The 22,006-nt window shown below is 42.9% G+C and overlaps 1 protein-coding gene across 9 annotated transcripts in view; it reads right to left on the bottom strand.

Moving 5' to 3' along the window:
* Positions 1-22,006, bottom strand: part of EFCAB6 (EF-hand calcium binding domain 6) — a 333,133-nt gene that overhangs the window by 84,811 nt on the left and 226,316 nt on the right. For all 9 annotated transcript variants that reach the window (XM_037845944.1, XM_037845943.1, XM_037845941.1 and 6 more), the window contains one exon: positions 8,557-8,675. In XM_037845944.1, coding sequence (XP_037701872.1) covers positions 8,557-8,675 — 119 coding nt within the window. The remainder of the gene's footprint in view (positions 1-8,556; positions 8,676-22,006) is intronic.

The following is a 22,006-nucleotide window of genomic DNA, read 5'->3' as shown; positions in this document are numbered from 1 at the left end:
TTGTCTTTTGTGACAAACCCTTTCACTCAGCATAATGTTTTCAAGGTTCACCCATGTTGTACCATGTATCAGCAACTCAATTCCTTTTCATGGCTGAATAGTATCCATCATTTGGAGGTAACACAGTTTGTTTATTTACTCATCTGTTGATGGACACTTGGGTTGATTTCACCTTTTGGCTATTGTGAATAATGCTTCTGTGAACATTGGTGTATAAACACGTGTTTGAGTCCCTGCTTTCAGTTCTTTGAGGTGTATACCTAGGAGTGGAATTGCTGAGTTATGTGGTATTTCTGTGTTTAACTTTTTTGAGGAACTGCCAGAGTGTTTTCTACAGTGGCTGCACCTTTTTGCATTCCCACCAATGATGTTTCAGGTAGTCAGAAGGGCCAGCTCCTCTGGCAGATGGCTTTTCTATGCTGGTGATAATAAGATAGTTGCAGAAAGAGGAGTTGAATTGACATCAGTATGCCTAGGAGGGGAAATAATTACCATTTCTCGAGTTCCTAGGGTGATCCCAGGAGCCTTCTCTCCCTGAACTACTGTGACAGGCCCTTGACTAGCTTTGTGCTAACAGAGTGATGTAAGAATGTAACTGTGGTCAAGAAGCCCCCTGAATAAAACTCTAAATGGCTCCTCAGTGCTAGGAGGGTTCCTAAAAGAACTGTCCTTAGACCATCCACCAGACACCCCTGGGTAGCAATGCACCTGTACTGGTTTGAATGTATTATGTCCCCCAGAAAAAGCCATATTCTTTGATGAAATCTTGTGGGGCAGACAGAATAGTGGGGATTAAGTTGGAACGTTTGAATTAGGTTGTTTGCATGGAGATGTGCCCCACCCAACTGTAGAGGATAACTGATGGGATATTTCTATGGAGGCATGGCCCCACCCATTCGGGGTGGGCCTTGATCAGTGCAGCCATATGAACGTGCTGGCTCAAGGAGATGGAACTCAGTGCAGCTGTGAGTGACGTTTTGAAGAGGAGCAAGCTTGCTAGAGAGAAGCGTCCTGGGAGAAAGCCATTTTGAAACCAGAACTTTGGAGCAGACGCCAGCCACGTGCCTTCCCAGCTAACAGAGGTTTTCCAGACGCTATTGGCCATCCTCCGGTGAAGGTACCCGATTATTGATGTGTTATCTTGGACACTTTATGGCCTTAAGACTGTAACCATGTAGCCAAATAAACCCCCTTTTTATAAAAGCCAATCCATCTCTGGTGTTTTGCATTCCGCAGCATTAGCAAACTAGAACAGCACCTCTTTAGGAAAACTTTCTCTCCTCCAAAGTCAAGGTAATTCCACCTTCCTCTGAATCCCTCTAGGGTGTGATGACCATGGACGGGTAAACACACGTAGGGTCCTGGAGCAGGTCTGATATGCAATGTGAGTAGTGGTCTTGGCTCATGTTATTTGCCACCCAAAGACTCTACCACCTCCTGCCAATTACTCTAGTCCTTTAGTCCCTGTCTCGTCTCCCCTACTGGGCAGTGGGTTTCTGGAGGAGAAGCTGTGCCTTATTTATCTTTATGAACCAACTCCCAGTGCCCAGCGCCATGATGGGCCCAAGCCATGCCATCAACACGTGCTTGCTGAGCTAATGAATGCGAAGAACGTGAATTTCCAAGCAAGAACTGCGGGTCTGGTGTGTTACTCTCAAGAGATTACCAAAAACAAACTACATCATGACACTTGAACTGAATGAAAACACACTTGTTAATTACTTTGTTAATAAAGATCATAAACATTCTATTCTCCTCACAAAGGAACAGAAGACCAGACTGCACAATTGCAGCTGAAATATTGTTATGAATGTGAATAATGAGAGTTAATTCAGCTTACATAACCTTGCCCTTCATTATATAATCCTTTGTGTAACATTAAAAAAAAAATCAACTTGCCTGTAAAGGTTGAATTTTAAAATGGTTCGGCAACAGATGTGCCAGGAAAAATGTGCACGTAAACAGAGGACCCATAAAATCGTGCATTTCATTTGCATGTGGCAATGGCCACTAATTTATGATATAATCAGATTACTCTGCCCATTTACTGTACACACAGCAATTCAACTGTACACATGACTTGGATACGTTCACATCGATTGCTCTGCTCTGCTGAGAAAGGCTGGGCCCCTTTTGCTCAGTTCAGGCATAGGACTCTTATACAAACAACTGAAGCATCTTCTAGAGCCACAGGCCCCTGAGTTAAAAGGCACAGTCAAAGGGTCTGGAATAAGCCCCGCCAATGACCCACTGGAGGGTCATGCAGCAGAGGTAGATATGGTGCCTTGTGTAGCTCTGGACATGGGGTTTTTCTCAGGTACCGTCTGGGAGGGGGTCTGATGGTTCAGAGAGCTCTTCTTCAGAACAGAGTGTCCAACTGCCTGGGTTAACCACACACAATGGGCACATTCAGTGAAAACCAAGGGACTGCCAGGGACGGGGAACCCGTGTCTTCAAAAACTGCCCACTCTAGCTCCAGAGACCTGCAACCACTAAAAGTTCTTTAAGTTGAGCTAAAAATCCACCTGGCCAGCACAGATCCAAGTAGAACTCTCCTTTCATATACAGCCCTTCTAATCCCTATGATCTTGTCCCACTCAATCTTCTCTAAGCACAAGGTCCTGGTCATTCAGACTTTTCACATCCATCCGCACTCAGAGGCTCCCCTTGGCCAGGTGTCCATCCCGCCAGCACAGCACCCAGCAGACTCTCCCCCGGCTCTGCCTCTGTGGAGGCAGTAAAGAGGTGACCCAGCTTCTGGCCAACAGCACACGGAAGTCTTCCTCGCATGAGCAGATTCATATCACAGACACTTTTCCACAGTCTTTTCTTTTCAGATGTGAATAATGATAGGTAAGTTACCTACCATCCCACCGTCCCAAGGAGTGTGCATAAATTGGGCATTAATTCTCTCCTAAACTTTTGATCAAATCACCCTTATTAGCTGATTTTACACTACTAATAATCCATTCTGATTTTCTGAGACTTCTGCTTTTTTATTTAGTTTTGCCTGCTGTGACTTTTTATAACACTCTCTACTTCATGGTTTTTCTGCAGAGTTTGTTTCAGATCCACTACTTTTATTGCTACAAGCACTTATGCAGAGAATATTAAATTTTACATATTTTTGAGAGGGTGTGTTATTTAGACATTTAGGTGAATTCAGCTTGATGAAACAAGGTGACGGAAGGAGCGCAGATCGCTGCACATCTCCCTGCCGGAGCTCCTCCTGGGGCCGGGAAGCGGCCCTGGGCAGAGGCACTGCCAGGCCCTCCGGTCCTGGGGTTCCTGGCGCCCAGACAGGCTGTTGGTCCCAGGTTCTTCTGATAGAAGCAGTAGCCTTGTCCTTGACACGTGCCCTTCCTCCCACCCTCCTTGCGGCTCTGGGTCTCTGCTGCTTACTGAGGTATCCTATCTCCTTCCACGAGCTCCTTCTCCTGGCTAACGACTCAACTCAGCGCCATATCTCCTGGGAGTCCTCCCTTTATCACCCACATGGCTACCGAGCGCGGCCGCCCTGTGCTTTCCTCTCCCTCGGCAGACTGCTGCTGCTGGCCTGATGATGGTGGGTTTGCTCCCCCAGCCTGGCTGCGAGCCACCGTTCCTTCATCTTTCAACTTGTGGAACCCTAGAACCTAGCACAGGGCCTGGCACATTACCGTTGAATGACAGTGAATGACTGAGTAAATGAATGGATGGATACCCTTCCATCTTTCAATTCATCCTAAGCAGTCTTTACCAAACTGAACCGAACTGAATGCTCCTGAAATCTACACTCGACGGCCCTGATCTGGGTTCAGGCAGCAGGTTTCTCACAGCGGCCTCTCTGGGGCTGGTAACCTTTCGTTCTCTTGATGCACCATGAGCTCCTGGCCCAGGCACTCCCTGCTCACTGGCCATTAGTGCACTCCCACTCTGCCCAAGCCCTGTGCGGCCAGCTGGGGCCACCGGCCAGTTACGGGCCACGGGCTGCGCACATGATCCCCTAGCTGCCCTGACCCTGCCTGGGTGACCTGGAAGCCCTCTCCTGAGATGATAGGGACACAGGCTGAACGCTGACCCCGAGCCCCTGCTTGGAAGACCCTCATCCAGAAAAGCCACTAGGTCCACAGCAGACATTGGGCAAAAAAGAAACAAAATGAGGGGCTTATTGTATTCACTTAGTTCCTCGGAATAAATGAGACCCTCAGACAAACATGTGGCCTGAATACAGTGCACTCTTTTGGTGCTCAAGAAACATTGAATGAATACTGAATGTTGGCAATTTTTTTCTTATCTTCAGTCATCACATTTTCTAATTTTGTATTTTCAAAAGAGCAGGATGTTACTGTCCTCCTTGCTTCTCCCCACCCAACTTCTGGGGTCTCTCCTATTCTGTTGACTTGGACCTGCCCAAATTCCCTGCCAATCCCAGACACTCCCCACCGTCCCCCGCAGCCTGTTCTCTGGGGTATGTGTGCGTCACCCATGCTGTGAGGCGGCCCTGAATGGGGTGCCCATCCTGCCACAGCTTCAGGTCCCTTCTGTTGTTAAGGAACTGAATGTGGCCCCTCGGTGTCTTGGCCACATGCCGTGGGGCCTCCATGTCCCTGGCCAAGGCTTGTCACGCCTCGTCGCGAGGACAGGCGGCTTTTCAGAGTGAGGGGAACTTGCAGGTGAGGAGAACTGTCACCAAGCAAGTGTGAGGAGCAAGGCCCAAGAGCATGTGAGGCTGAAGTCATCTAAACTGACATGATGGAGACAGGCAGAGAAAGGAGGAAAAACACACCACCGGGTGAGCTTGGCTTCTCAGCAATGCTGAGCAGAGTATGGCTGACTTATTGGCTGCTGTTCTCCTTTATACTTTTTTGGATTTTCTGAGTTTTCTAAAATGAGTGCATGTATACATTGTAATGAGAAAAAAATGTCAAATCCACATTATCTTTTTCTTCTGTCTTTTTAATGCTTAAACATGGCAGCTGTCTTCCAGGCATTATGTCCTGTTTGATGGATGACTGAGCCTAGAGAGGTTAAGCCACCGGCCCAAGGCCACGTGGCCCAGGGAGGGCTGCACAGGCCACGGGTGCAGGTGTCCACTCAGAGCAGAACCCTTAGCCAGAGGCCACGTGGCTGCCTTGGAGAGTCTTCCTGGATTCTGGGCACAACTCACACCACACAGAGCCCGAGCAGCTCCTTGTCCTCTCCTTGCAGCTGCCACTACCAAGTCCCTGAAGGCTAATTTTCACCTTCCCAAACCTCCTAGTACCCCTGAACTGGGACCACCGAGTCAGCTCTAATTCACCTCCCTGCCCCCAGCCCTGTCTCCTCACTGTAGCCAGGCTGATCTTTCTAGAAAGCAGGCCTGCCCATGTCTTCTTCCTGCCAAGAGCTCGGTCTTCAGGACCCAGCCCCTGCTCCTGAACTTGCACACAGCCTTCGTGGTCTGCTTCTAGCTGACGTGTGGCAGCCTCATCTCCGACCCTTCCACTGCTCTCTGTGTCCTGGTCCCCCAGATTGTCCAACAGTCCCTGAATAACATGGTCCTGTGCTCTTTAGCGTGGATGTTTGTGTGGTAGCTCTTAACCTCACACTCATCCTACTGCACCAACTCAGTACGCCCCCACCCAGGGCTGCTTCCACGAGGCTCTGCTAAGGAAGGTGCTAGATCAGAAGGCACGTGAGAAAAGGCAGAGCCCTGCTGTTTCCTGTAGTGCCTACAATGGTGGCAGTGGCTCTTGCTCAGCCAGCAGCTGAGATTCCAGCAGCTTCTGTGAAGCGGCTCAGTGCATCAGTGGCTTTGGGCTGGGCTGGCTGGTGGGCAGCAGCCTAGGTTTGGAGGCAACTTCCCAATCTCCAAGAAACACGGTGTTTCCCTTTGTTTCTCCAGCCCTCGGGTCGGGGAGTAGTTTCCCAATCTCTGGGTAATTTCCCCGCTTGGCTCCTCCAGTCCAGGGTAGCAGCAGGCTCCTGGCCTCTCCCTTTTTCCGATTTCCAGCCCTTCCAAACCTTTGTAACCATTCACCGCACCAAACTCCTCTGGGCTGTAAACATTAGGAGCACTACAAGCCCCCATCTCTGCTGCTTCTCCCTCCCACACCTTGAGGCTTCTCCCAGCCTCCCACGCCAGGGGGTGCAGCCATGTGAGTGAACTCTTGCCAACAGAATATGGGCACAGTGATGGCCCCTTTTCCAGGCCTGCCCCCCAGAATACTGACCGCATGACCCTCCGTGCTTTTTCACCCCATATCGCTGGCAAGACAGAAGACCAGGGGGTGGCAGGATGCTGACGGAAGGGGCCTTGTCCTGAACGAGCAGGTGGTGAGCTCCCCACCACCCACGCTGGACGGTGAGGCCTCTGTTGGGATGAGCCACAGAGAAGCCGGCATGCCTCGTTACTGCAGTTGGCCCACCCCAACCCATCCATACGCCCCCGACCAATTCCAAGGCCAGCTAAGAGGTCAGCCATCTGCAAAACTTCGTAAAGCCCCTCAGGGACCACCGCACTGCAAGTACTCATTTACAAGGTGTTCTCTTCTTAAGACCACATCAACCTCTTGAGGGGACGAAGCAAGCTCTTTATTATTTATCCAGTTTGGTCTCACAAGCCAGACAAAGACCCACATAACCAGGTGTCTGGTGAATGTTTGCCAAAGGAATAAATGAGGAGCGGGCTTGTTAAAACTGGCGAGTGGTTGCTGTGTGCCACATATTATTCAACTGAATTCCCACAGCAGCCCTGGGGAATTGGCCCCATTTTGAAGATGAGAAGAGGGAGGCACAGAGGAGCCAAGTAACTTGACAGAGGCCACACAGCTCGCAGGGGCAGAGGCAGGAGTCACGCCCAGCACCTGGCTGCAGAGCTCCCGCCCAGCCACGGTGGCTCAGGTCAACCAAACAAAAGGAGACAAAACTCTGGCTTCAAAACTGTTTCAAAATAAGGTAAGAATACGTAAATTTGATAACATCAATAAACGTATAAAGAAACTGTGGCTAAACACTGGAGCATCTGCCTGTACTGCAAGCAGAAGCAGGTTCTGTCCTTCCCTACCTGGGAACTTGGTGGGGCTCATCCTGACCCACCCTGATGGCGACAACACTCTTCCAATGGGTCCACCTCTCGCCCCATCCGATCCCGTCTCTGAACTCTTTCCTGAGCCATCTTCCTAAGGCTTGGCTTTGTTCACGGCCCAGCCCCATTCAAATCTCACGGTTCCCGAAGGCCTGGAAACAAGGACCCAACCGAGGGCACTGGGCCTTATTCTCCCTTTCTCTGCTGATGGAGGAACCGCGGTATCCCCTCTCCATTCAGAGCATCCTCCGTCCCCAGCTTGGCCCCTTGAAAATTCCACTTCAAAGCCACTTCCACCGCGACGCTTTCTGATCCCCATGGGCTCCCAGTACTCCTGCTGTTAGCTCCCACCCCCCTGCTTTGTTCTCTGCCATACCATGTTACAGCGTCAACACTGTGCTCAAGCTATTTGTGTGATTTCCTGTCCCCTGACAGATGTCAGCTCCCTAAGGACAGGGACCATGTAGTCACTTTTGAATCATCCCAAAAGTCTGTCTGGTGGGAGAGCCATACATTTGCCCACTCTATGAAGAACTTTTGATAATTCAGTTGGAACCATGAATTTATCTCCTGAAAAAGAAAATGGATAGGGAGTCTAAATTGGCCCTGTGTTGGAATTGATCTAAAAAAGAAATAAGGATTTTGTAAGAACTTCAAGTTGCTTTTCTAAATTAGACACAAAACAGCCCACTTAATTCTACACTCAGCCAACATTTCAGCTTCCACTCTGAACAGATGAAAAGCAAAAAAATTACATGAACTGTTTTGTGAGATTGCCTCCTGAGTGGACATACAGTACCAGTAGACCACCCTAAGGGAATGCAAGCAGCAACTAACATATAATGGAGAAGGAAATAATTCAAAAATGGATCTGGAACTTGGAAACAAACCACATTGTTACTGTACCTTGAAACTTAGACACCTACACAGGGAATAACACAGCTAGGGGCCTGATTCAGAATAACTAGATCTCAAATATATTTTGAAAAATGTAACCAACATTAGATACTATTTTCAGCTTAAGAGACCCTTGGTAAACTACTCAAAGCTGCCAAAAGTTTGGTTATTTTCTTCTAACAAATTACTTTTCTATGAAACAGTTGTGAAACACTGATTTCCATCTTTAGGCAAAGGGGAGAGACTGTTTCTTATTTTACCCATTGCATCTCTCTCTGCTGAGCTAGCTATATTAGAGTCAAGCCTTTTGAGAGTGACTTAGTTTGCTAAAAAAGTAAAAGTACAGCTTTGAACTACAGGTTCCTGAAAGCACACACTTCTCAAGTGTAGCACTGTTGCTGAGGGTTGCCTGGATCTTCAGGACATGGCATCCTCACCACATCTGCTTTCTATGTAGATCAAGGGCAGAGGATGGATGCAATCAAATGAAAACCATTCCTGGTCTCCCACCTTACCCAGAAGGAGGGATGACAGATCTGTGCTGAAGGTGCTGCAGCAAGCGACCCAAGGTCAGTGAAATGGAGAAAAGCCAATATTCAGACACCACTTACCTCATCCAAAGCTTTTCAAATTCTCTTGGTGTGAGGGGAATATCAAAACCATAGAGCGCGTTCTTTATATCCCGCCGACGAAGAATGCCATTGCCCTCATTATCAGTTTCTATAAAATTCTACAATATCAGAAGGTGGTAATTAGCAACATATAAAATTTGTTTACAACATGATAGTATAAAGGATTTTCAGTAGTCAATATTTGGAACAAATTAAGGCATTTCTCTCCCTATTCACCCATGTAATAGCTTCCTAATCTAAGTTCCAGTTATCCTCATCACTCCTTTATAGAGGGGGATAGAGCAGAACACAAATTAGTATGATGTATTGGAAGGGGGTATTTCAGATTAAGAGTGGTCTCAGGTGTGTGGCCCTGATTCTTCTCCTGACCAAAAACTTGGGTTCAAAACTCATTAGAAATAGAGGTCAACCAACCAAATCAAGCGCAAATGGATTATAGCCCACGGTATTTCATGGCCAGTGGGTTTTGGTCCTCAGACCATCAGAGGGAACATGAGGGACATTAGAATCCAGCTAGTATGGCAAAGTGATATGGTACCATTTTAATGTTCCTGAGGGGTGCAAAATGTGTCAGGGGGAGTTGTCAGACATTTAAGAGGACCACTGACTATAATAACAGCTAACACACACAGCTCTCGGCACTGTCTTAATCACTTCCAAATAATAGCTCATTTAACTCTCGTAACACCACCCTGAGGTAGGTATAAAGGGTACCTCTACACAAAACCTCTGCAGAATCATACTTAATGAAGAAAGATCCAAACAGTTCCTGTAAGATCAGGAACAGGACAAGAGTATCTCCATCATCACTCGATTCAACATTGTACTGGAGGTCTCAGCCAGTGCAATTAAACAGTAAAAAGCAATGAACGGTATTAAGACAGGACAGGAAGAAATACAAAGATTCACAGGTGACATGATTGCATTCATAGGAATATAAAGAATACACGAATAAATGATTACAAAAAAGATCCTTTATCAATATGCGAAATCAAAATTTTATGTACCAAACACAGAAAATGTAATTAAAGGTAACATTTATAATAGCATAAAAAATGTCAAATCCAAGGCATAAATCTTACAAGTCATATTCAAGACCTTCAAACAGAAAAGTATAAAACTTTATTGAAAGGCATTAAAGATGCCTTTCAAAAATAAATGGAGAGACACTCTGTCCATGAGTTGGAAGACTCAAGGTAGTAAAGATGTAAGTTTTCTCCAAAAAATGTACCAACAGGGTTTTTAAAATTCCCTTTGTGGAATTTGACAAACTCATTTAAAAACTTGAAGAAGAACAAGGTGGAGAGACTTGTCTACCAGTTATTAAGGCATATTATTAAATTACAGTGACTAAAAAGATGTGGTACGTCTGGAGAGGATTGTGGAAGACGGCAGATGAGGAAGCTTCAGCAATCAGACCCTTCAACAAAGCTGCTGAATTGGCAGGAATTGTCTGAATCAACTATTTTGAAACTCTGGAGTCCAGTGGAACACTGTGCTGGTAAACTGCTGTAAACACTGGTAAATTTCACCCTCCATACGGTGGCTACCATCCCCCACCCCCAGTTGCAGGGCAGGCAGCAGTGGGTACTGCAGTCCAGGATCCTGGTGGAGCTTGCTGGTGCCAGGGTGGGCTATAAGGACCTAGTCCTCCAAAATCCAGGGATGTGGATCACTGATCACTGCTTTGGATCAGCTACTTTAGATGGCTCAGGGGCCAGATCTGAGAGCAGCCACTGTCCCAACCTCCCTCAGGGAAAAGCAGCAGATAATTCTTAAAGAGGCAGCAGCTACTTTTTTTTTTTAATCCTGTCACTTTCCATTCCCAGTTTGGGAACAAAAAATAGTGGAAAATTCACAAATTGACAGCTCCAGCCCTCAACAACAACAACAACAACAACAAAAACACTTTAGCAATCCCATCAGAGTGGAAGAACTAAACTTCCAGAGTTACAACAACATAATACTCAGAATGTCCAGTTCCAACAAGAAGTTACAAAACACATAAAAAAACAGGAAAGTATGGCCCACTCACATGAAAAAAGGTTTTGCTAGAAACCATCTCTAAGGAAGCTTATACATTGGAACTATCAAAGAATTTAAATAAACTATCTTAAATATTTTTAGTGAGCTAAAGGAATCCATATTCAAAGAACAAAAGGAAATTAGGAGAACACTGTCTGAACAAAATAAAGAGGTGGAAATTATAAAAAGGAACCAAAGAAATTTTGGAGTTGTAAAGTATAGCAATTTGAATAAAAAACTCACAGGCAGAAGAAAGGATCAGCAAACTTGATGATAAAAAAATAGATATTATCCAGTGTGAGGAGCAGAAAGAAAAAAGAAAAATGAACAGTGCCCGGATGATCTGTGGGAAACCACCAAGCATACCAATATATCCATCACTGGAGTCCCAGAAGGACACAACAGAAAGGGGCAGAAAAAGTATTTGAAGAAACAATGGCCAGAAACTTCCCAAATCTGATGAGAGACATGAATATACACATCCAGGACGCTGAAAGAACTCTGGCGCCTGGCTGCAGAGCTCACGCCCAGCCACGGTGGCTCAGGTCAACCAAACAAAAGGAGACAAAACTCTGGCTTCAAAACTGTTTCAAAATCAGGTAAGAATATGTAAATTTGATAACATCAATAAACGTATAAAGATAGACTCTAAGAGATCTACACCAATACATATTAGAGTGAAACTGTCAAATCCAAAGAAGATTTTGCAAGCAGCAAGAGAGAAGCTACTTGTCATATAATAGGGAACCCCAATTAGATTAGCAGTGGATTTCCCATCAGAAACCACGGAGGCCAGAAGACAGTGGGGTTACATATTTAATTTACTTAAAGAAAAAAAAAAAACCTGTCAACTAAGAATTCTATATCTGGCAAACTTATCTTTCAAAAATGAAGGCGAAATTAAGACATTTACAGATAAACCACAGCTGAAATTCAGAAATGCTAAACGGAGTTATTCAGGCTGAGATAAAATGACACTAGATAGCAACTTGAAGCCATAAGAAGAAACAAAGAACATTGGTAAAGGTAACCTTGTAAGTAAATATAAAATCCTGTATTATTTTACTTTTGGTTTGGAACTGCTTCCTCCCCCCGCAAATATGACTTAATAGGCAAATGTGTAAAATAAAATCATAAATATATGTTAATGTGTATATAATGTATAAAGATGTAATCTGAGACAATACCAATATAAAGGGGGAGGGATGGAAATATATAATAATAGAGAGTTTGTATACTACTAAAACTAGGTTGGTACTAGTTGAACAAGGTTGTTATTAGTTTAAGATGTTAACTGTGATTACAAAGGTAACCACCAAGAAAGTAACTAAAAGATAGAGAACAAAAGGAAAGAAGGGAATCAAAGTAGAACACTACAAAAGAGCAACTAAATACAAAAAAAAAGCAGTAATGGAAAAATTGGATTTTTAGATTTTATACTAAAAACACAAGCAAAAAAAAATTACATTGTGAACATAGTTAACAGCACTGAAATACATATCTGAATGTAGTTAAAAGGGGAAAATGTTAGGTTGTATATATGGCAATAGAATAAAAATTTTAAAAAGCAAACAAGAAATTGCACTACATAGTGAAACCACCCCCCAAAAGAAAAGAATAGATAAAATGAATTTCATCAAAATTAAAAACTTTTGTGCATCCAAGAACATTATCAAGAGAGTGAAAAGACAATGTACAGATAGAAGAAAATATTTGGAAACCATATATCTGACAAAGGTTTACTCTCTAGAATATATAAAGAACTACTATAACTCAACATCAAAAAGACAAATAACTCAATTAAAAATGGGCCACAGAAGATGGTGGTTAGGAGAGACAGGGCAAAAAAATACCTCCGTGAAAAATACCAGATAAAAGTCAGAAAGTGACCCAGAACACCAGTTCCAGTGTGATGCACCAGCTGGACAAGTTCTGCTAAATCCACAGGGACCATGCACTTGGTGAAACCCGGAGTCTGTGTTCTGAAACGAGTGAGGAAGCCACTGAATATCCGGCAGCCACGCTGCGGTGTGGGGAAACTGTGGGTTGGCATTTGGAATTGGACTAGTTCTTTTTTAAAAACCCAAAAGCGACTGCGGATACGGCAGTGAGAACCGCACAGTGAAGTGTGGCAGGAGCAGTGTCTTCACAACCTGTGGGTATGCCTCAATATATGGTGTGGACAATAGCCTTTTGTGCACACGCTGCTAACTGTCTTGGAGCGAGGAAGGCAGAGGTTAGCCAAAAGGGGAAAAAAACCAGACCCCTTACAGCCATCTTCCTGGCGGGCTGGGAACGCTCCTGCCTGGTGCTAGTGCCACAGCCCAGAGCCGCGCCAAAAAACCCAGTGTGACGGGAAGTATTTCCAGCAACACGTGTACATGCCACAATATCGGGCATGGACAATAGCCTTTCATGCGCCCACAGCTAATTGTCCCAGAGCTAGGAAGGCAGAGCTATGCGAAAAGGGGGAAATTAACACGCCCCATTCAGCCATCCTTTCAGTTGGCTGGGAATGTACCTACACGGCCTGGTGGCCCAGAACTTCCCTTGAGGGACAGTGCACACTTGTGACATAGCACAGCCTTCCCTCAGCAGAGGCTCTAGGAGGGTATGGCTTGGAAGAGGGACCCACTCGTATATCCCAGGAACCATATACCAAGGACTTGTAGGTCAGCGGCAGAGACAATCTGTGGCGAGACCGAACTGAAGGTTTAGACTCTTGCAATAGCCTTAAATCTCCCGGAACACTTAGGAGGCTTGATTATTAAAGCCGCCCTCCCTCCTTAACTGCTCATATACACACCCCATATTCAGGGCTGACAGTACCAACTACACACGCAAACTTGGTGTTCCAAGTGGACCCCCACAAGAATCAGACCTCTACACACCACAAAGACAAAGTTGGGGAGAACTGGCTTGAGGGGAATAGGTGGCTCATGGATGCCACTTGCTGGTTAGTTAGAGAAAGTGTACGCCACCAAGCTGTAGATCTGACAAATTAGAGAGAAGTCTTTGAATTAGCATACATATCCTAAAAGAACCCTATCACGTTAAGCAAATGCCAAGAGGCCAAAAGCAACAGAAAATTTTAAAGCATATAAAAAACCAGACATTATGGATAACCCAAACCCAAACACCCAAATCAAAAGATCAGAGGAGACACAGTGCTTGGAGCAATCAATCAAAGAACTAAAGACAAACAACGAGCATGGCACAGGATATAAAGGACATCAAGAAGACCCTAGAAGAGCATAAAGAAGAATTTGAAAGAGTAAATTAAAAAAAAATAGATGATCTTACAGAAATAAAAGAAACTGTTGACCAAATTAAAAAGATTCTGGATACTCTTGGTACAAGACTAAAGGCAGCTGGACAACCAATCAGTGACCTGGAGGATGACAAAACCAAAAATGAAAGAACAAAAGAAAGAATGGGGAAAAAACCAAAAAAATAAAAATGGACCTCAGGGACAGGATAGATAATGTAAAACATCCAAATAAAAGACTCATTGGTTTCCCAGAAGGGGAAGAGAAAGGTAAAGGTCTAGAAAGAGTATCCAAAGAAATTGTTGGGGAAAACTTCCCAAACCTTCTACACAACATAAATACACAAAGCATAAGTGCCCAGCAAATTCCAAATAGAATAAATCCAAATAAACCCACTCCGACACATATTCTGATCAGACTGTCAAATATTGAAGAGAAGGAGCAAGTTCTGAAAGCAGCAAGAGAAAAGCAATTCACCACTTACAAAGGAAACAGCATAAGACTAAGTAGTGACTACTCAGCAGCCACCGTGGAGGTGAGAAGGCAGTGGCATGACATATTTAAAATTCTGAGACAGAAAAATTTCCAACCAAGAATTCTTTATCCAGCAAAGCTCTCCTTCAAATTTGAGGGAGAGCTTAAATTTTTCACAAACAAATGCTGAGACATTTTGCTAATAAAAGACCTGCCCTACTTGAGATACTAAAGGGAGCTCTACTGACAGAAAGAAAGGAGAGAGAGATATGCAGAAAGGTTCAGTACTAAAGAGATTCAGTATTGGTTCATTAAAGGACAATAAGAGAGAGAGGGAAAAAATATATCTGACCAACTTAAACCAAAGGATAGGATGGCTGATTCAAGAAATGCCTTCACAGTAATAACATTGACTGTAAATGGATTAAACTCCCCAATTAAAAAATATAGATTGGCAGAATGGATAAAAAAATATGAATCATGAAAATGTTGCATACAAGAGACTCATCTTAGACACAGGGACACAAAGAAATTGAAAGTGAAAGGATGGAAAAAATATTTCATGCAAGCTACAGCCAAAAGAAAGCAGGAGTAGCAATATTAATCTCAGATAAAATAGACTTTAAATGCAAGGATGTTATGAAACACAAAGAAGGCCACTACATACTAATAAAAGGGACAATTCAACAATAAGAAATAATAATCATAAATGGTTATGCACCCAATCAAGGTGCCACAAAATACATGAGACAAACATTGGCAAAACTAAAGGAAGCAACTGATGTTTCCACAATAATTGTGGGAGACTTCAACACATCACTCTCTCGTACAGATAGATCAACCAGACAGAAGACCAATAAGGAAACTGAAAACCTAAACAATCTGATAAATGAATTGGATTTAACAGACATATATAGAACATTACAACCCAAATCACCAGGATACACATTCTTCTCTAGTGCTCATGGAACTTTCTCCAGAATAGACCATATGCTAGGTCATAAAACAAGCCTCAATAATCTTTTGAAAAAGTTGAAATTATTCAAAGCACATTCTTGGACCACAATGGAATACAATTAGAAGTCAATAACTGTCAGAGACTTAGAAAATTCACAAATACCTGGAGGTTAAACAACACACTCCTAAACAATCAGTGGGTTAAAGAAGAAATAGCAAGAGAAATTGCTAAATATATAGAAATGAATGAAAAGGAGAACACAACATATCAAAACCTATGGGATGCAGCAAAAGCAGTACTGAGGGGGAAGTTTATAGCACTAAAGACATACATCAAAAAGGAAGAAAGAGCTAAAATCAGAGAACTAATGGAGCAACTGAAGAAGCTAGAAAATGAACAGCAAACTAATCCTAAACCAAGTACAAGAAAAGAAATAACAAGGATTAAAGCAGAAATAAATGACATAGAGAACAAAAAAAAAAAAGAAAAAAAAAAAAAACAATAGAATAAATAACACCAAGAGTTGGTTCTTTGAGAAGAACAACAAGATTGACAAGCCCCTAGCTAGACTGACAAAATCAAAAGAGAGAAGACCCATATAAACAAAATAATGAATGAGAAAGGTGACATTACTGTGAATCCTGAAGAAATAAAAAAAATTATAAGAAGATACTATGAACAACTGTATGCCAACAAACAGATAATGTAGAGGAAATGGACAATTTCCTGGAAACATATGAACAACCTAGACTGACCAGAGAAGAAATAGAAGACCTCAACCAACCCATCACAAGCAAAGAGATCCAATCAGTCATCAAAAAACTTCCCACAAATAAATGCCCAGGGCCAGATGGCTTCACAGGGGAATTCTACCAAACTTTCCAAAAAGAACTGACACCAATCTTACTTAAACTCTTTCAAAACATTGAAGGAAATGGAACATCACCTAACACATTTTATGAAGCTAACATCAATCTAATACCAAAACCAGGCAAAGATGCCACAGAAAAGGAAAACTACCGGCCAATCTCCCTAATGAATATAGATGCAAAAATTCTCAAGAAAATACTTGCAAATCGAATCCAAAGACACATTAAAAAAAATCACACACCATGACCAAGTGGGGTTCATTCCAGGCATGCAAGGATGGTTCAACATAAGAAAATCAATCAATGTATTACAACACATTAACAAATCAAAAGATAAAAATCAAATGATCATCTCAATAGATGCTGAAAAAGCATTTGACAAAATCCAACATCCCTTTTTGACAAAAACACTTCAAAAGGTAGGAATTGAAGGAAACTTCCTCAATATGATAAAGAGCATATATGAAAAACCCACAGCCAGCATAGTACTCAATGGTGAGAGACTGAAAGCCTTTCCTCTAAGATCAGGAATAAGACAAAGAAGCCCTCTGTGCTGGTTTGAATGCATTATGTCCCCCAGAAAAAGCCATATCCTTTGATGCAATCTTGTGGGGCAGACATATTAGTGGGGATTAAGTTGCAACATTTGGATTAGGTTGTCTGCATGGAGATGCGCCCCACCAAACTGTGGGTGATGACTCTGTAGGATAATTTCCATGGAAGTGTACCCCACCCATTCAGGGTGGGTCTAAATTAAATCACTGGAGCCATATAAATGAGTTGACAAACAGAAGGAACTCAGTGCAGCTGAGGGTGACATTTGAAGTGGAGCTATAGCCAAGAGGGACACTTTGAAGAATGCCCACGCGCTGAGAGAGGAGCTACAGATTAGAGACAGTTTGAAGGTGGCCGATGAAAGCAGACGCGTGCTCCAGAGAAGCTAAGAGAGGACAAATGCCCCAAGAGCAACTAAGAGTGACATTTTTGAAGAACTGCAGCCTAGAGAGGAACGTCCTGTGAGAAAGCCATTTTGAAACCAGAACTTTGGAGCAGACACCAGCCACATGCTTTCCAGTTAACAGAGGTTTTCCAGACACCACTGGCCATCCTCCACTGAAGGTACCCGATTGCTGATGTGTTACTTTGGACAGTTTATGGCCTTAAGATTGTAACTGTGTAATCAAATAAACTCCCTTTATAAAAGCTGATCCATTTCTGGTGTTTTGCATCCCAGTGCAAACTAGAACACCTGCTGTCACTACTGTTATTCAACATTGTGCTAGAAGTGCTAGCCAGGGCAATCTGGCAAGACAAAGAAATAAAATGCATACAAATTGGAAAGGAAGAAGTAAAACTGTCATTATTTGCAGATGACATGATTTTATATCTGGAAAACCCTGAAAAATCGACTATACAACTACTGGAGCTAATAAACACATTTAGCAAAGTAGCGGGATACAAGATTAATGCACATAAATCAGTAATGCCTCTATATGCTAGAAATCAACAAAGTGAAGAGACACTCAAGGAAAAGATACCATTTTCAACAGCAACTAAAAAAATCAAGTACCTAGGAATAAACTGAACCAAAGATATAAAAGACCTATACAAAGAAAACTACATAACTCTACTAAAAGAAATAGAAAGGGACCTTAAAAGATGGAAAAATATTCCACGTTCATGGATAGGAAGGCTAAATGTCATTAAGATGTCAATTCTACCCAAACTCATCTACAGATTCAATGCGATCCCAATCAAAATTCCAACAACCTACTTTGCAGACTTGGAAAAGCTAGTTATCAAATTTATTTGGAAAGGGAAGATGCCTAGAATTGCTAAAAACACTCTTAAAAAGAAAAATGGAGTGGGAGGACTTATACTCCCTGACTTTGAGGCTTAATATAAACCCACAGTAGTCAAAACAGCATGGTACTGGCACAAAGATAGACATGTTAATCAATGGAATCAAATTGAGAATTCGGAGATCTCAATTTCATCTACGGCTGACTGATCTTTGATAAGGACCCCAAAGCCACTGATCTGGGACATAACAGTCTTTTCAACAAGTGGGCCTGGGAGAGTTGGATATCCATATCCAAAAGAATGAAAGAGGACCCCTACCTCACACCCTACACAAAAATTAACTCAAAGTGGATCAAAGACTTCAATGTAAAAGACAGCAGCATTAAACTCCTAGAAGATAATGTAGGGAAACATCTTCAAGACCTTGTATTAGGTGGTCACTTCCTAGACCTCATACTTAAAGCAAAGCAACCAAGGAAAAAATAGACAAATGGGAACTCCTCAAGCTTAGAAGTTTCTGTACGTCAAAGGAATTTGTCAAAGAGGTGAAGAGGCAGCCAACTCAATGGGAAAAAAGTTTTGGAAACCATGTATCTGACAAAAGACTGATATCTTGCATATATAAAGAAATCCTACAACTCAATGACAATAGTACAGACGGCCCAATTATAAAATGGGCAAAAGATATGAAAAGACAGTTCTCTGAAGAGGAAATACAAATGGCCAAGAAACACATGAAAAAATGTTCAGCTTCACTAGCTATTAGAGAGATGCAAATTAAGACCACAATGAGATACCATCTAACACCAATTAGAATGGCTGCCATTAAACAAACAGGAAACTACAAATGCTCGAGGGGATGTGGAGAAATTGGAACTCTTATTCATTGTTGGTGGGACTGTATAATGGTTCAGCCACTCTGGAAGACAGTCTGGCAGTTCCTTAGAAAACTAGATATAGAGTTACCCTTCCATCCAGCAATTGCACTTCTCGGTATATATCCGGAAGATCTGAAAGCAGTGATGTGAACAGATATCTGCATGCCAATGTTCATAGCAGCATTATTCACAATTGCCAAGAGATGGAAACAACCCAAATGTCCTTCAACAGATGAGTGGATAAATAAAATGTGGTATATACACACAATGGAATATCACGTAGCAGTAAGAAGGAATGATGTCGTGAAACATATGACAACTTGGATGAACCTTGAAGACATAATGCTGAGTGAAATAAGCCAGGCACAAAAAGAGAAAGATTATATGCTACCACTAATGTGAACATTGCTGGGGGAGAATGCAGGGGTGTTGGGCTTCCCCAACTAGATGGCTGCTGATGTGCTCACAGACATTGGGGACTGGTGGTTTGATGGGCTGAGCCTTCAATCACAGGACTTGCCCTTGGGAAGACTGTTCCTGCAAAGGAGAGGTTAGGCCTCCTTATAATTGTGCCTAAGAGCCTCGTCCTGAATGCCTCTTTGTTGCTCAGATGTGGCCCTCTCTCTCTAGCTAAGACAACTTGGCAGGTGAAATCACTGCCCTCCCCACTACCTGGGATCTGACACCCAGTGGAGTGAATCTCCCTGGTAACATGGAATATGACTCCTGGGGAGGAATCTAGACCCAGCATCGTGGGATGGAGAATATCTTCTTGACCAAAAGGGGGATGTGAAAGGAAATGAAATAAGCTTCAGTGGCAGAGAGATTCCAAAAGGAGTTGAGAGGTCACTCTGGTGGGCACTCTTATGCACAATATAGACAACCCTTTTTAGGCCCTAATGAATTGGAAAAGCTAGCAGTAAATACCTGAAACTATCATACTACAACCCAGAACCCTTGAATCTTGAAGACGATTGTATAAAAATGTAGCTTCTGAGGGATGACAATGTGATTGGGAAAGCCATAAGGACCACACTCCCCTTTGTCCAGGATGGATGAGTAGAAAAATGGGGGCAAAAAAAAAAGTGGGCCATGGATTTGAACAGACATTTCTCCAAAGAAGATATTTAAATGATCAATAAGTATATGAACAGTTGTTCAACATAATTAGCTATTAGTAAAATGCAACTTAAAACTACAATGAGATACCACTTCACACCCACTAGGATGGCTATTATTAAAAAACCTGAAAATAACAAGTGTTGATGAGGGTGCAGAGAAATAGGAACCTCATATATTGTTGGTGGGAATGTAAAATGGCGAAGCCACCATGGAAAGAGTTCGGTGGTTCCTCAGAAAATTCAACATATAATTACCAAATGACCTGGAAATTCCACTCCTTGGTATATACCCCAAAAAATTCAAAGTGAGGACTCAGACAGGTACTTGTACAACAATGTTCACTGCAGCATTATTCACAATTGCCCAAAGATGGAAGTAAGCCAGGTATCTATCAACAGATGAATGGATAAACAAAATGTGGTATATCCATATAATGGAGTATTATTCAGCTGTAAAAAGAAGTGAAGTGCTGTACATGCTACAACATGGATGAACTTTGAAGACATCATGTTGAGTGAAATAAGCCAGACACAAAAGGGCAAATAGTATATGATTTCTCTTATATAAATACTTAGAATAAGCAAATTTACAGAGACAGAAAGCAGAAGAGTGGTTACCAGAGGTGAGGGGATGGAAAATGGGGACTTTGTGCTAAATGAGTATGAGTTTTGGTTTGGGATGGTGAAAATATTCTGGAAATAGATAGTGGTGAAAGTTTATACAGTATTGTCAATGTACTTAATGTCAAAGAACTGTCCACTTAAAATGGTTACAATTATTTTTATGTTATGTATATTTTACCACAATTAAAAATAAATAAATTATTTTAAAAAAAGGTGTGGTATTGGTGTCTGGTCAAATTGGCCAATGGAACAGAATAAGGAGTGCAGAAAGCCCATCCATGGACGTGAGGCAGGACACAGGTGGCATCAAACGGTGCTGGTACCACCGAGTATTCATAGTGAAGAAAGTGAAATTTGATCCCTGCCCTACATCCCATATAAAAAATCCACTCCATATTTCAAGACCTAAATGTTAAAGGTGAAACTATAAAGCTCTTGTAAGAGAACTAGGCAAATACCTTCATGACTTCAGAGTAGGACAGGCTTTCTTAAACAAGACCCACCGGGAAATATTAATAAATTCGACTATGTTAAAAAAAATCTATCAAGAGATACCATATTAAGAGAGTGAAAACATGGAACAAAACCTCAGAGAAGACATGCAACACATTATCACTTATAAATGACTGGCATCCGGGCCATGTAAGAGTTCCTATTGATCAATAAGAAAAGACAAAGGACCCGCTATGAAAACCATAAAATGTCTCAAATAGGCACTTGACAGAAAAAGGAAACCTGACTGAGGAACAAACAAATGAAAAGACGCTCAATCTCATTAATAATCGACAAGATGCAAGTTAAAGCCAAAATGAGATGCTGTTACACTCCCAACTAGTGTGGAAAAATTAAGGAGTCTGATGGTGCCGAGTGCAGGTGAGAAGGTGGAACCATGGGGCTCCTCACACTGCTGAAGGGATGGAGCTGGAACGAACACTCTGGAAGGTTTGGCCTTACCTGGAAGAGGTGGACACACCCCTGCCCTATGACCCCACAGGCCCACTCCAGGTGTGTCCCTCAAATGAATTCCTCCAGGTGCCCCAGGGGTTGCACACAAAATCGGGCACAGGCTAAGGCTTGGATGGCATCCACTCTGAGCCAGGCGCTGTTCCAGGCTCTCTCACGTGCAAAATCCTCACACCACCCTCTGAGGGAGATGCTGCTATTAGCATTCCCATTGCCAGGATAATGCATCTGAGACACAGAGCGATTAAGCGACTTGGCCAAGGTTATGCACCTAATGAGGGGTGGCGCTGGGGTTTGAGCCCAGGCTGTCTCTTCTAGAAACCGTTCATGCTAGCCATGGTCCCAAAGCTCTGGAAACAACAGTAGGTGGACAAGCACATCATTGTATTCATCCCGTGGCAAATGTACACAAGTGAAAATGAATGAATGGAATATGCTATAAGCA

This window comes from Choloepus didactylus, chromosome 8 (genome assembly GCF_015220235.1).
Source record: "Choloepus didactylus isolate mChoDid1 chromosome 8, mChoDid1.pri, whole genome shotgun sequence".
Lineage (NCBI taxonomy): Eukaryota > Metazoa > Chordata > Mammalia > Pilosa > Megalonychidae > Choloepus > Choloepus didactylus.
This window is presented reverse-complemented; position numbering and strand designations above follow the sequence as displayed.